The sequence below is a fragment of the Drosophila miranda genome, chromosome XR (genome assembly GCF_003369915.1).
Source record: "Drosophila miranda strain MSH22 chromosome XR, D.miranda_PacBio2.1, whole genome shotgun sequence".
NCBI lineage: Eukaryota > Metazoa > Arthropoda > Insecta > Diptera > Drosophilidae > Drosophila > Drosophila miranda.
In genome coordinates, this window is record NC_046674.1 from 18,565,203 (window position 1) to 18,581,264 (window position 16,062).

The 16,062-nt window shown below is 43.8% G+C and overlaps 1 protein-coding gene across 1 annotated transcript in view; it reads right to left on the reverse strand.

Moving 5' to 3' along the window:
• LOC108152190 (glucose transporter type 1) overlaps window positions 1–16,062 on the reverse strand; it is an 82,090-nt gene that overhangs the window by 14,462 nt on the left and 51,566 nt on the right. The window contains 5 exon segments of the mRNA XM_017281336.2: window positions 624–761; window positions 825–990; window positions 7,862–8,042; window positions 8,122–8,241; window positions 10,991–11,155. Of these exon segments, the coding sequence (XP_017136825.1) occupies window positions 624–761; window positions 825–990; window positions 7,862–8,042; window positions 8,122–8,241; window positions 10,991–11,155 (770 nt within the window).

The window sequence follows — 16,062 nt, forward strand, 5'->3', positions numbered from 1 at the left end:
ATTCCTCGAATTATGTAAATGATTCATTGAAAGGATAGATTTGTTAAATTGCGCTAGCGATTCATTGACTCGCTGATCAAATTCCTCATAAAAGAAAGGCCATATCTCGCGAGTAGCAATCTGTTCTGAAAAATATATCGATGCTATATCGGCTGTAGGACGTCTCCTGCTAATGGAACTGGTGTACAAAAGATTCCTACATAAAGTACGTTGATGACAAAGCCGTCTGTATGTGTGTGTCTGTGGGATGTGCAGAAGCTGGTGCCCAAAATCGGGAATAGTATATATCCCATTTTTCAGGTAGCAGCTTCTGCTGTCAGTGGACGTGTGTGTGTGTGTGTGGAGCGTGTGGTATGTGGATGGCTGGACGTATGGGTGGATGGGTGGCAAGGTGGCAAGGTGGTTCTGTGGCAGGGATGACGGGATGGTTGAGTTTTTAGTGGGCTTAGTGGGTGGATGGTTTTAGTGGACAAGTGGCTGTGTGTGTGTGGTTGGTGGTTGGTGGTTGGTGGTTTTGGTACTTTGGCTCTTTGGTGGTGTAGTTCGGTTTGTAGTACATGAGATAGAGAAATGAAATTCAAGTATTTAATTACACAACATGGCAAATAATTTAAGCTACAAACTTGTTCTAAAAGTCTTAGCTTCCGTCGGTGCGTGTGCTCCTCCAGTCTGTCGACATATTCGCGCAGCTCCTCGATCTCCTCCTTCACCTGCTGCACGGTGTCCAGTTCATGTTTGATGGCCACCATATCACGTTTGACCTGTTCGACAGACGGTACAGCATATATTCGATCAATCAATGGAGCGGAGCGAAGGATACTCACCTCTGAGACTTCACTCTGGCAGGACTCCACGGATTTGGTCAGCTCTTGGAGCTGAGTGCGAATTTCGCACAAGGCGACTGTCGTCTCCAGGTGTCGATCGCCTCGCTGCAGCTCATCGAGTTTCGCTGATAGATTCATGCTCATCACGCTAACTTGCTTTTGCAAACTGTACAATGTACATATAATTCAATTGCACAGTCACGGTAGCATGCCACAGTTTCAGTTTCAGTTTCAGTTCCAGTTCCAGGGCAAGAGGTCACGCAAGAGGTTGCAAGTAGGTTGTTTTTTTTTTGTTTTTTTTTGCGGTTGTCCAGTTGCAGAGAGTCGCAGGCGGAGGCGGAGTCGCAGTCAAAGATTAAGAAAATATCAAGCAGAAAATGCACTTTAGTCGTACGATACGCTACATGGCTTTCATTTCGGCCGAAATCCTACTATATAGTACATATATACATATACATATAAATATATGTATGCATATATATGGTACTTGTATCGTATATAGAGCTATTTAGCGTGTACGTATACGTAATTTATTTCGCAAAAACACACACAGAAAACGAAATTATTTATGACCGCTTGCATTAAAATTTACTGAACTATGCAATTATTGAGGAATGGGGAGTGGGGAATTCGGAATGCGGCATGGAATGGGGAGCAACATTAATATTAAGAGCCAAGGAAAACGCAGCAACAGAAAAGAGTAGGAAAAACGTAGGAAGGTGGAAGATGGAAGGTGGAGGCAGGAAGGAGGCACGGGTCAGGCAGTCGAAAACAGGGAAAAGAGAAAGCTGCGGAAAAACGCACACCAGATACAACAGCAGGCAGCTCTTTCTTGGGGTTCTTCTGTGCTGTGGTTCTGTTTCTGGTGGCAAAAGTCCAAGAGCAAACGATGGGATTTCTATAGAAACAACAAAAAAAAAAAGTTAAGAGCACGAAGGATGAGCAGGAAAGGAGGCAGAAGCAGTCGAAAGAGGAGTAGCACGAAAGGATGCAGAAGCAGTTGGTTGTTTCTCCAACAAATACGAAAACAAAAGCCAGGACAGGGCCCAGGAACACGCCCAGGCCCAGGCCCAGGCCCAGAAGGCAGTCGACGTCGACGGGCCACTAAGTACATAAAAAAGTAACTTAAACTAAATTGTTGGCATATTTCGTTAAGGTCCAAGGCTCAAGAGTAATGGGAAAGTCGAAAGTAGAAAGTAGAATCCAGAAAGAATGAAAAATTGATGGTATTATAGTCGCAGTGGTAGTCGTAGTGGTGGTCGTAGTCGTACTCGTTGCAGAGCTATCCCATCCCTTTAAGTCGCTGCCACATCCGAGAGGCAACCATCATTTATTAAAGATACCCGTACAGTCCGCCTTTTGTTTGGTGGCTTTTTTGTTCTAGTTCTAATCCTGTTTATGCTTCAGTATCAGCATGCCCTTTCCTCTTCACCCGTGTTGGTCCCATCGAATGCATTAGATTTACATTTTCATCAGAGAAAACAAATCGCTGGCGCGCTGTTTGCATTAGTTTTTGGATCCCAGAAATATCCATATTCGTGCTGCTTTTTGTGCGTTCGAGAGAATGCTGTTCGTACAACAAACAAACAGGCGAACATGCAACAAACAAAACACAAGCGTACGAACGAACCGGCATCTAAATCAAATGCCAACAATAGCAAAAAGCCATCATTTGAGGGTCGAAACTGTTGATACCCTACCCTTAAACACTGACTATTACAGAAGTTATACCCCTAGTTCCAGTGGAAGGTTTTTCGTCGTCTCATTCGTTTCGAATGACTGGAACGGAGGCCTTCATTTTGCACAACATGTGTAAATCCTGACTACGAACGAGAATACTTTCGATTTCGATGTGGCATTAGATACATCCGTTTTCTGCTTCACGAACATTTGATGGAAATCATATAACCCTCCGCTAAATCTCTAAATTATAGTCACCAGGACGACACACTCTATGGTGGCGTGGTAGCGAAAGGGCAGCGTTGCTGCACACAATGCGCATACGACACGTGGGCCGGGTACTCTGGAGTCCATGCCGTGCCTCTCGAGCTGCTGCTGCTCCGCATTATGTTAATGCGGATGAGGCACTGAGGCAGCGGGGGATCTGCTGCTGCTGCTGCTGTTGCTGCTGTTGCTGCTGTCGTTAGTATTGTTATTGTTTTGCATTTGCACGGACATTGTTTTGCCGAGCATAAAAGGATTATTTTATGCATACATCAGCGAACGTTACGTTACGGAACGGAACCGAAAACCGAAACCAGAAACCAGAAACCAGAAACCGAAACCCCCGACCATAGTCGAGAGGCAGCAGCAGCAGCACGCCCTGGAAACCAGAACGGAGGACGAACGGCAGGCGGCTGCCACTGTTGGCATCCTGTTGTTGCAAGTTATTGTTCTCTCTCAATGAAAACAATTGCTATCCTATCTGCTGTCTGCCTGCAACATGTGTATTGGCAACACACAGCACAACACAACTGTACTTGCGGTTGTCTCTCCTTTCGTCCGTTTTGTCTTCTGTCAGCTGCAGGAATTTTCAGTTTTGTATAATGGATTTGTATACGTGAGCATTTAATAAATTTTCTGCCAATTTTCTCCGCTTTTACGTTTCCTTCCCCCTGTCTTCACCTCTGTCTTCCCCCCCCCTTCATTCATTAAAATCTCGTGCGTACGTGCGTCGCCCTTGCGTCGAAAATGGATTCCACATGCCACATATGAATGTATCTGTTCGGTTTTCGGTTTTCGGTTCAATTTGTCACAGGAGTGGAAATCCTAAGACAAAGCCAGGGCTTGCCCTCTACGGATTATTTTTGTTGGCAGATGATTTCAATCCCATTAGCATTGGGAGGGGTAAAACCACCTTCCGCAAGGGAAACCCCCCTCTGCAACGAGTACGAATATGGTTTCCATCGACATCATCATTGAGACGTTCGTTTTCAACGTTGAAACATCAAATACAGGTCACAGGTTACAGGATTCTGCTTATGGAAACATCAGTTCGAGGTCATATTATTTTCAGATTTCAGTGCACACACAATACATTTGAAGGAAATACACATACATAAAATGAATTGAAAGCATAATTCGATTATAAAGATCGGATCGGTTCAGAGCAGTTGGGAAGGGGGATACAGATCGAATCAGATCTGTTAGGGATAGTGGAAATACGGATACGGATACGGATACGGATACGTAGGATAAACCAATTGGCATATAGGACATTCACCAAACGCTAACACATTTGCTGCAGCTTCTCGTAGCATTCTGTTCTGCTGGCATCATATTTTCTGAATTAAATATCAATTTTATTTGCGGTTGCGTTGATTTTCATTGATTTTCCAGGGTCTCTCAATATTTTATGATTTGCATAATTCATATTTTGATGTTGATTCTTTTTGTGTCTGAAATTTCTCAATTTGTTTTTTCACGGCTGGATATTCCTCAATTTCTATAAATTCTATAAATTATTATAGAGAGATATATGCAGAAAAGCAAAATGTTGTTCAATGGGAAACAAAACAAATGGTGGAGACGGAGGCGGAGGCGGACGAGGAGGGGGAGGGCAGAGGGTGTCTGTCCCTCCCTCCCTATCATGTGAGTGGGTGAAGAGGCAACAACAAAGATGCAACAAAGATAGCAACAAACACTATGTACTTTTTCTGGGGTTTACTGTTTTGGTAGTTTGTTTCCCTCTTTAGTTAGTTTTTTGTTAATTTTGTTGGTAGAATGACCGTTACGCCAATTAGTTTGGGGTTTTCCTTTTTTTCTTTTTGTTGGTTTTTTTTTTTGGATTTTTGGGTGTTTTTTTTATAACTATGTGTGCAGTAAATTATTGCAGCAAACGAAACGAAAATGGAAACCAGAACAAAATGAAGGACATTTGACAGATGTTACACGATGCGTTTTCAACCGACGCGTCGGTGCTTCATGGTCATTGCATTTTGCCATTCACACTTTATTGCTTACACAAAAACTTTGGAGCATATAATATTCTGTCGTAATACAGTCACATTTTCCTTCGGCGACATTTACGGAAGCTACTGAAAGTTTTTTTTTTTTTTTTGTATACATGAGAATGGCATTATTTTCCCAATGGAAATGGCTGCTCTTAAAGCGTTTGAAGATGTAATTTTCTTTACATTTTCACAGATGAGGTGTTTTTCTAAATAAACTTCTGAAAAACTACACAAAGCTTTGTTGGTTTTCGTATACATGAGAATGGCTCTCGTTTCCCCATGTGAATGGCTTTTTATAGCTTATTCGCTTCACAATTCGGCAGACTTTACGTTTCTGAGATTTGTTTCTGATGATTTTGGATCAAAAACACATCGTGTAACAGCAGTAGCTTTGAAAAGTGGACAAGTGGAATATATCCTGAAAACATATTGTGTGACTGACTGACTGGCTGATTGACTGACTGATGGATTACGACTACGGGGGAGTGGAGTATGGACAGTGGAGTGGATCGTGAGAGTGGAGGAGGCAGAGTGGGAATGGAGCTAATTATGAGCTTTGATGACATGCAGAGAGGAGAGGGACACCAGAAAGAGGGCGAGAGAGAGTCAGGCCCTAAACCGCATGCTGATTGACTGCCTGTGCGAGTACGTTTGTCAATGACTGTACATGGCTTTTTCTCTGTGGATCAGTGAATGTGTGTGTCGTGTGTCCTGCGACTTAATGGGCACTCAAACACTTTTCGGCATGTCATAAAAAACATGACACAGGCAGGCAGGCAGCCGCAAGGCTGCCCCTCGAGGGCACTACATGGCGCGCCGCACATCTCTCTTCGCATATACCCTCTCCTGGGGCCACACTCTCTCTCCTTTGGAGACTATGTACATATATTCGTTGGTAAAACTAATTTAATTTATATTTTTGCACATAATTGAATACTAATTGAATGTTTGCATGCAGATGGAAATGGAAATGGCAAATAGAGAGAAAGAGTTGTGGCAAATATTCGAATAATCAACAAATCAATTTGAGTGCCAAAAACAGAGAGACGGAGAGAGTCCAGAGTGCAGAGAGTAGGGGTTACAGGTTACAGGTTAAAGGGGGATTAAACATTACAAAGAGTTAAAGAGATGGGGGAGGGGGGATTAGCAAATATATTTCGATATTTAATTGAAGTTTATTTGGTTTTTTGGAACTAAATTGCATACTCATTGAGTGGCGTGAATACCAAACCACTTTGCGAGTGGCTGCATCGTTCATGTTGTTGTTGTTCATGTTGTTGTGGCAGTGGCAGTGGCAGTGGTGGCAGAGTGGCACAGACAGAAAGGTGGATGAAGTGGATGACAAAAGAGCACATATACTAGACATTGGGTACAACATAGTGTGAGTGTGTGGTGGCAGAGTGACACTAATGGAATTTCTTTCGGCAGCCTCGCTTCAAATTTAGCGGCATCCCAGAAAGTAGACAACGAAATTCACTCGAGTGTCTGTCCTTAAATTGCAGCAGACCCGAAAGTATGCTACAACATCTGCGCTAAATAGACACATTATGCGAATTGTCCGCGATACAACGCGTACCAAATTCGTTGCATACTTTTGGGGCTGCCTAAATGGTAGACCAACTCTCAGGCCTGTCCTCGATTTCATTTCCACAAAAACTGACATTTGAATTAATAGAATTTAATGTATTAGCACTGATCACCGACAGTTCTCACCAAACACTTAAAACTCTACCAGCATTTAATTTTTGCAAAAATGTGAATAAAACCGAGAACAAGATTGGTTATTACAGGAAATCAAATATTTTGAGTAATGGACAATCATTGTTTGCTGACTCAATCACTCAATAAACTCTGGTGACATTTTATGAAAATTTTTCGTGTTTGATTGCAGCTTTTGCTGAGCAACAAATGAAGTGACGGGTACGTAAAAAGTGACAGAAAACTATAACAAAAAAACGAAAATAATGACAGCAAAACAGCAAACAAATGTAAAATTAGACAAAATTGAGTAAAAGCACTAATTTTTGCAATAATTTACAGATTTTACAGATACACAATTCAGATTCCGAAACGGAAACAGAAACAGATGCAACACATTTTTTGCAATGAATGAATGAATGAATGAGTGAAAGAGACTCTTAAACGAATGCTGCTGCTCATTATGGCGTGATGATTATTCGTGATTATTCGTTAGTTAGTTGTGATTAATTGTTAAAATGAATGTTAGTTAGTGTTTAATGTTAGTTAGTAATGCTAGTAAGCGGAATGTGGATATGGATATGTACCTGGGTGGCATTGTGCCCATCATTTTGCTGCTGGCTTTTTATGCTTATTTCTCTGCTCCGTTGTTAAGTATTTTAGATGCTACTTATCTTATTATTGGTATTTTTAGTATATATATTAGATATAGTGATTGGTTCGTTGCTTTTGCCTTTTTCTCTCGGATTTGTTTTTGCTTTTGCTTTTTCTTTTTCTTTTTGGTGAATGTCGTATGTGCCCGCAGGTTTTGTTCGAGGGTACTTTCTCGAGGGTATCAGAAACAATACACACACAACACACACAATGGGCAATGGGCAATGCGCAATGGGCAATGGATGATGCCGCTCAATGCGCCCTCTCAATGAATAATTGACAGAAGACAGTAGTCTAAAGGACACACAGGAGGAACACACTTAAATGAACACAAATCTGTTAAAGGAATGGAGAAACACATTGGATCATAGTACATATACAGATACAGATACAGATATATCTCTTATCAAATTAACAAAAAAACACATCAAAACAGAGACCGAAATTAAATTTGAAATTAAATTGAATTGAATTATTCGGAACATAGAAAAACATTAATTGTTTTCATAAATTAAGCCAAATTCCACGCAAAATAATTGCTGTTTATTTGCGGAAGATATTTATGGCTGCCACCCCTCCAAACGGTGCGTGCCACCAACATAAATGACTCTTAATGAGTCATTATCTGGGGCATGCAACAGAGGGGGTTGTATAGATTCATTTTAAATACGAGTAGATAGCGCGAGAGCGAGCGAGCGAGAGAGTGTGAGAGAGAGAGAGAGAGATACATACTCGAGCAGCAATTGGCGCAATGTGGCCTCGTCCTCTCCATGACATCTCAATCTCGATTCACGATCACGATCATCCCGACTCGAGGAGGAGGTGTGGCGCTGCCGCTTGGGGGCATAGCTAAACGAATGACGATAGAAACGGCCGTTGTTTTGTATATTCTCTGCACCACCACGATAGGCGTCTGTAAAAGCACGACGAATATATATATATATATATTATCTGGAGCATACAGGATATTTTATGTCTATGTATGTTCTTACCTTCTGGTCGCAATCGCACTGGCGGTGATGTCAGCTTGAGTTGTTGTGACGTTGTTGAGGGCGGATTCTTACGTCGACCACCAAACACATAATCGTAGGAATCTTCGCTCAAATTGGACACTGGATTGGATCGATCGATCGGTAGATTGGTAGATTGGTAGATATGGTAGTGGGGGGTGGTGGAGGTATGGACGGAGTTTAGATTTAGGAAACAACGCAAATAACACCATTTAAGGCTTCGATTTTTAACACTTTTGATACACAACAACACATGAAAAGAAGCACAAACTGAACCGAAACTTAAACGAAAATCAATGCAAATAACAGATATCCCACCAAGGACATTGTTTATAAATATCATTGAATAATAAAGGTATACCACTAAGATTTATTTCTTAAGCGAACAATTACTATTAAATAATAATATTCCGTACAGAAAATATCACAAATCCGACCGGAACATAAAAAACGGTACATATATGGGCATTTCCTGCGAAGATTCCATCGACATGGAATCAATATATTGCCTAGATTTTCGCTAAAATCTGAGTTTGAATCGAACGCCGAGAGAATTACTTCTATTTTTGTCCCGTGCGAATGCCTTTGATTTTTTTAAAAAATCTCCAAGCCGAATAGTCGCCCAAAATAGGGCAAATCAAGGGCTTCTTAACAATAGAAAAATCATTTTGAAAATCTGTCAATGTATACGATTGTCCCGTCCCGTTCGACTTCTTGGAAATGCCCATATATTCTTTTGGTAATCTTGGCATAAACTAATGAAAACTAAACCGAAACGAAATAATATTAATATATTCTTTTGGATTAGTGTATACTAACTCTAGAAACACAATTAATCCCAAAAAAAAAATTCAAGGATAAAGCAAAATGAGCAGAATTCAATCGAAATAATGAATATATTACACAAATATACGCAGGAATCGTTTCCATATAGACACAATATATCGTGATACCCACACTTAAATATACCACATAAAAATCACCACTAAATCAAAACTAAATCCCAAAGAGTCCCAAAATAATCAAAATAAAGCCATCGAAATGTTCATAAAACTCACTCTAAAAAACCACAATATATCACGCATTAAACCATTAAAAGCATTATAAAAATAAAGAAAATATGAAAAAAAAACGATACAAAATCAAATGAAATCCAAACAAAGCAAATATTTAGTTTGTCAAGATTTCATGGTCATATAATATCATTAATTTGTGGTAGTTTTGGTTGTAGTTAAAGTTGTTGCAGTTCGTTGTAGGCAGAGACAGAGAGAGATAGAGAGAGATTGTTGGGTAGATTGTTGTTGTTGTTGTTCGTGTTATATTCGTGAAGATTGAAAGAAGAGAGCACACAAACATCATTGTAGTTGTTATAACATTTTCATTGTTCATTGCATACAATTTTCGGTGTTTTGGACAGCACAAAAGGTTGTGGTCTTAAAGGGGGAGGGCGGGGGGCTGGTAGTAGGCTTAAAAAAGAGCCCCAAAAAAGCGCAACTGCTAAAAAACACATTCCGCTGTTGTTTCTCTCTAAAGAAAAGCACAGCTTCAAAAAATAGACACACACAAAAACGAGAGAGAGAGAGAGAGAGAGCATAGATCATGGAAAAAGTGGAAGCAGGGAAAGTGGTTTTCCCGATTTAGTGGGTTGAAGGTTGAAGGGGAACAGCAGCATACAAATAAAAACTATTATTAAAAAATGGCAATACAAACATCAGGCAAATATATAGAACTGTTCGAACATATAGAGACACAGACAGAGAGAGACAGAGAGAACGAGAAAGAGATAGATAGAATTGATTTAAAATGTGAAGGAACGATAGAGATGTTTGGCTTTTGATTGATTGATTGATTGATATTCTGACTGACTGACTGACTGATTGATTGAATGAGTGGTGCTTCTGCTGCTGTTTGCAAAAAAAGTTAGAGGGGGGTGAATGGCGGTGGGGGCAGAACCCCCCAAAAAGTGTAGGGGAGGGGAATGGACAGTGTAGTACGAGACGAGTGTAGAGTTATGTGCTGGTCCGATGTGGTGTGTACTTATAGGTGTGCCCATAAGCGAAAGGCTCCATAGGCCAGAATCGTCTTGGGATGCTTAAACGATGAAGCACCAAGAACAATCTCTTATTGAATGGGTGAAACTTGAAGGACTGCTTCAATTTGATTGCGAATTACTCAAATATTTGGGTTCTAGATGTAAACTGCTTGGCATTCGGTCCTACAAGCCAGCAAACATCATCTGGGAATGTGAGTGGGTGAATGGGAATGGGAATGGAATGTGATGTTCTTCTAATGGAACTAATGCAAAGTACGACGGTGTGTCGGTGTGTGCGTCAGAGTTCAGGTGTGGCTGTGTGGGTGTGTGTGTGTGTGTGCGTGTCGGTGTGTGCAATGAGGGGTTTTATTTGATAGAGAAAGAGAAAATAAACTAAAAAACGAGAACATAACAGAACCGAACCGAACAGAACAGAAAACTATAAATAAAACTAAAATCCAATACCAAAAGGGCAATCGAACAGAAGCCCCAATCTACACACCAATTAAAGTTGCAATCAATTGGAAAACTGGGCTCCAAAACGAACGGCAAGTGGGTGGAAAAGGGATGGAAAATGATAGATAAGAGTGGCGGGCAAAGGGCAGAGCCACAAATAAAAACGGTAGCAGCAACAGCAATAAATTGGTGCGCAACAAATTTTATAATGGGGCACAAAAATCTCTATACAAAAAGCAAAACCAAAACCCAACAAAATAAATGGGAATAAAATACAGGAACAGAAACAGAAACGAAAGAAACGGCAGGCAAACAACAATAACAAACAGATATGCAACATTCTGTGGCAGCGTAGTGGCACACCTGGAAATACGCTCAATGGCTGCAGCACTTGGGTGGAACGCAGTGGCGGTGGTAGCGGTGGCAGCTGTCCAAACGGATCTTGATCGTTCGAAATGGAAGACGTCGGCGGTGAGATGATCATCGATGATATGTCACCAATGGTCGCCATGTCATTGATCTGGCAGGCTTCTCCAACGAACGGATTGTAGCGGAGACAAGAGAGCAGAGGAGAGAGAGAAGTACATTACAATTAATACGGAGAGAGAATCATTGGGCGAGCTAAGAGCGTTAAGAGAGAGAGAGAGAGAATCATTGTGGTCTTTAGAGATGCTTAAAAACTATGGTTTATTGTGCGTTTGGGGGTCTCTGTGTCCCCAAAGGGACTACGGGAGCATGGTAGCATGGAAAAGCTTTTAATTCCGGAAAAAGAGAAAGAAAAGAGGAGGGGAAAAGGGTAAGGAAGAGAAGGGGGGAAAAGGGTTAGGGTGTAAGTGTAAGGCAAAGGCAAAGGCAAAGGCAAAGGCAAATGCTAAAAAGGTATGTGCGGCAGTGCGGGCGCCATATTTCGCACATAAATTGTATGCCAAAAAGGGGGGAGGGGCTTTGGACCCGGTCCGGGCCTGAGTCCAAGGATGGGCGTTGCATGCATCGCTGCATACGCAAAAGCAACGCCTCGACAAACACACAGTAAGAGTAAGAGTAAGAGTAGGAGCGGAAGCGAGGGCGAGTGAGAGAGAAGTAGAGAAGAGCCTGGAGAAAGCCCAACCCCGGGAAGAACGAAGAAATCGTAGGCGAAAAGGAAAACCCATACATATGCACACACGAGCATGTGTGTGTGTTGTGGTGCGTGCCTCTGCATAAAATAGATTTCCATTTTGATTCGAAGGAAGCAGCAGCAGCAGCGGAAGGACCGCAAGTCTTTAAGCTATTCCGCTGTGCATCCTGTTGTGGCATGGTGCATGCTACATGCGGCCCAAGGTGCAAAAGGTGAGCTTCCAACAGAAAGAGACTCCCATTAGAGAGCGAGAGAGAGATGGAGCGGGGAATGCGGAGAGGATCAATCAAAGTTCAATAAAAGTCAGGTCAATCGAAGGGAAGCCTCATATGTGATGCCATTTTCCTTCCATTTTCCATTCCCCCATTCCCACATCCCCCTTTCCCCTCCTCCCATTTGCACAATTTGTAAGCCCCCTTCATCCTTTGGCAGGACTTAAAAAATGCCTCGTTGGCTTGGCGATAAATGTGTGTTCCGTGCCCCAAAGGCTACTCCTTTCCTCCGTTCCTCCATTCCTGTTCTTGTGGTTTGGGTCTCTCTAGCAGCCCCTTCCTTCCTTCCGACCTGCTGCCACTAGCACTAACACACGTGCAACAGCATCCGCAGCAGCTGCCTTTTTCTACCGTTCGACGTCGTTCAAGCGTTCCAGGGGGAAAGAGGGAGGAGGGAGGTCGGGGATATTTTGAATTTTTATTATTTGCAATTTGCGTTAATGTTGTGGAAAAAACAAGCATGTGGCAAGGTGGCAGAAGAAGAAGGCGCCCTTGTTATGGCTTTGGCTTTCGGCTATCGGTATATCCCCCCCTCTGTCCCTCTGCCCCTCTATCACCATCTTCTTCCCCTCTTCTAGTGCCCCGTCCTCCTTCAATTTTAGCCCCACTTTTTCTTCTGGCTTCCCATTGAATGGCCATTTGTGTCACACACACACACATGTAGAGGGTGTGTGTGTGTGTGCATACACGCATACACTAATGACCTTTTCATGGGCGCCCTGCCCCACTGCGCCCCTGTCGATGAATGCAAGAAATGTGATGGCAAATTATGGGCCTCCTCTCTGGATTCGCTCCTGCCACATCGTGCGTCGCACTCACCATAGGCACATCCCTTAGCCACATTTACAGCCCCACATCTCTGTATCCTTGTCAGAAGCGAGCCTCAACCTCAGCCTCAGCCTCGTCATCATCCGCACCCGCATCCGCATCCCTTTGGGTCGTTCTCCCTTTACGAGGATACACCGAGCACCAAGCACCGAGCACCGAGCACTGAGGACCGAGTATATTGACAAAATGATTTGTAAACATTTTTCGCATCATTAGTTCTGTACTGCGGTGGCGGCTGCTCCTTCGTACGAATATTCTGTACTCCTCTGTGATATCTGCAGATCCCTAGCGCCTGTTTCACCCAGTCTGGGGCATGGGGCATGGGGCATGCGGTGCGGTGCGGTGCGGTGGTGGTGCATCATTTCCCTTTTGGCATTTAAGCGATTAAAATCCGTGCATGCCTCATGGCCCATCTGCCCATGAATGCCACTTTCTTTGTCTGTGGGGAGCCCTGTCCATGGTCCATGTCCATGTCCATGGCCCGATCTTTCTCTCAGTAGAATTTCCATGGCCCCTACTCTTACACCTGCCACTGAAGGGATGCCTTTGGATGCTGCGGATTGCTGACACCGCAGCAAAAGAGGAGCAGGAGGAATATAAAAATAAACTGCTTCCGGCTTCAATTGCATCAATGAGGATGGACGGCGACGGCGACGGCGACGGCGACGGCGACGACGACATGGAGTTTCCTTCGAATGAGGGGGAGGAGTAGCAGGACACCGCACGACAGACAGCAGGAGACGGGAGACGGGAGGAGATGCAAGAGATGCAGGATGCAGAATGCAGGATGCAGAGGCTTTGGCAGCAAATATTTGCTTAAATTTGTGCTGAGGTTAAGCTTTTTGTTTGCCTTTGCAGCAGCAGCAGCAGCAGAGGAGTGGGGAAGCGAGGGGAGATAAAATATGAATAGGAGAGGGAGAGGTGGAGGTAGAGAGAAGTAGCGGGAGGCAGAGGGGCAAGCGAAAAGGCAGAAGTAAAGTTGATGACATCTCCCCCAATGGCCCCTGTCCACAGCGCAAGGTATATGCAATGTCAGGTGGGGCCCACAGTCTCCGTTACTCTTCGGAGAACAAAGGTCTGCCTTCAAGTGGGCTGCCTTGTTTCATCTCATTTTTAAGGATGGAATATTATGTAGGAAAGACGGTTTTCTACTCTCCAATTAAACACAAATGCAGTGAATTTCCTTTCTCATTCATCGCCAATCGATTGAAATCGAGAGAAATATGTTTTCCCACATTTATAAACACTTTCATAACAAATTAAGGCTGCATCGTCTGCTGCATAGGTTTTCCACTCCACACCCAAAAGGCCGACCTTCCCTTCTGACGGCTTGTACCTTGCGTACCACAATTGCGTCTGGGGGCAGCCGCTCCATCCGCTTGGTTGCTTCGTTTGGCTTTGGCTTTGGCCCTGTCTCTTGTCTCTTGTCTCGTGGTCTGGCTGGTGGTCGGTCTGCTTCTGCTTTTATCCTTCCGTCCTCCAATGCTGCCCCACTCCTTACTTCTGCTCCTGACATAGAAAAATAGTTGATTGGGGCAAGGGGCAAGGGGCAGGGGCAGCTGCTGCTGCTGCTGCTGCGTTTTGACTGCATGCCAAGGCTGAATGAAAGGCTGAGAGACGGAGAGGAACGACTCCACACTGACGATGATGCTGCTGCTGATGACGCAAGCAGTCAGCCATGTGGCAGTGTGTGTGGCAAGTGCATTGAGCAGTTTATTCACATGTGGCACTGTGCTGTGGGTGCGCGCGTGTGTGTGTGTGTGTGTTGCAAGGCTCTCTGTGGCACTCTGACTTTGAGGCTCCTTCTTGGCCATTGACAAAATATAGAGAAAACCTTTGCTTTGCCTTGCGACTTGTGCCTCGTGCTGCTGCTTCGTCTTGGGGCAAGTTATGAAAAGTGGCCTCCCATCTGGTGCAGGCCTGCATGCAACACACTCCCACACTACTCCCCTCTCCATCTCTCCCCCCGAAAGAGGCACAAGTATTATGCAATCTCCAGACTTATTTTCGGGCACCGATTGAGGGCCATTTTCTTTTGGCATTTCCCCTCTCCCACTCCCCCTCCCATTTGCCATTTTCCTTTTGTCTCGACGGCGAAATCAAATCATCGTCGGGGGAAAATTGAAAACTTATTAATTCATGAGGGGCCGCCGCTCGCCTAATCAGCCAAGTCCTTGATGTCCCTCGCCCTCGATGGGGAATGGGAAAAAAATTTAAAATTCAATTAACCGCAAACGCCAAAAAAAAAAGGGAGGGGGGGAAAACAATGCACTTTCTGGGGGGTGGGGGGTGGCTTTTTTCTCCCTTCCTCCCCCTTCGCATGTGAATGCCCCACACACACGATTTGCCGCCAATGAAAAGCCTTTATAATGCGGCCTGCTTACAGGAGGCTTTTGTCTTAAGCTAAATGCTTCCATTCACTGATTAAATGATTGATTAAATGAAATAAAAGACCCTGTCACACACGCACACAGGCACACCTGTGCATTACAGTATCTTATGCCGCTTTTGTGGCTATTGCGGCAGGTTGTTGCCTGTTCATTAATAGGCTTTTGTCTCTGCTCACCGCAGATACAAAATTATTGCTGCTTAAATGCACTTGAATACCTGAATATCGTATGTGTGGCATCCATTGTGTAGCCAGTGGCAGTGGCAGTGGCGTGCCCCTTAAATGCTGCATTAACATAGAAAGGAGATAAGCCTGCCCCTCCTCCAACCGTCCTCCTTCAGAGTTGCTTAACTCGAAATTTCCAACCAAATATTGAGAGACAACGAGGATGGGCTCTGCCCATGGCTCTGCCTCTCTGACTGTTGCAGTAACTATTGTGTGTGTCTGGGGCAAGCACTTGACAATCAGCTCTCATCTCACTGGCAACAGGAGGCCACAGCACAGAGGCAACATCAATAGAAGCAACAGCACAGTATTAGAAGGCAGCAGCCTCTGCTCTGGCCGGAGCCCCAAATGTGATAGACACCCCGAGAGGAGGACTCCCAGCAGGCTTGCCACAGGGCAACACAAGCACACACACACACAGTGGAGCACAAGCCCATTGAAAGTGTTCGTCTAAGCCTTAGAAACCCTGGAAATCTAATCGTCTGATCATTCTAGGAACAACCAGAAGATGGGACCTACATTTCCACATCATTTCGTTCTTTCAAAATCATGAAAATGGGAGTTTCCACTAATTGCAGTTGGAGTTTCCCTCAGAGCAGGATAC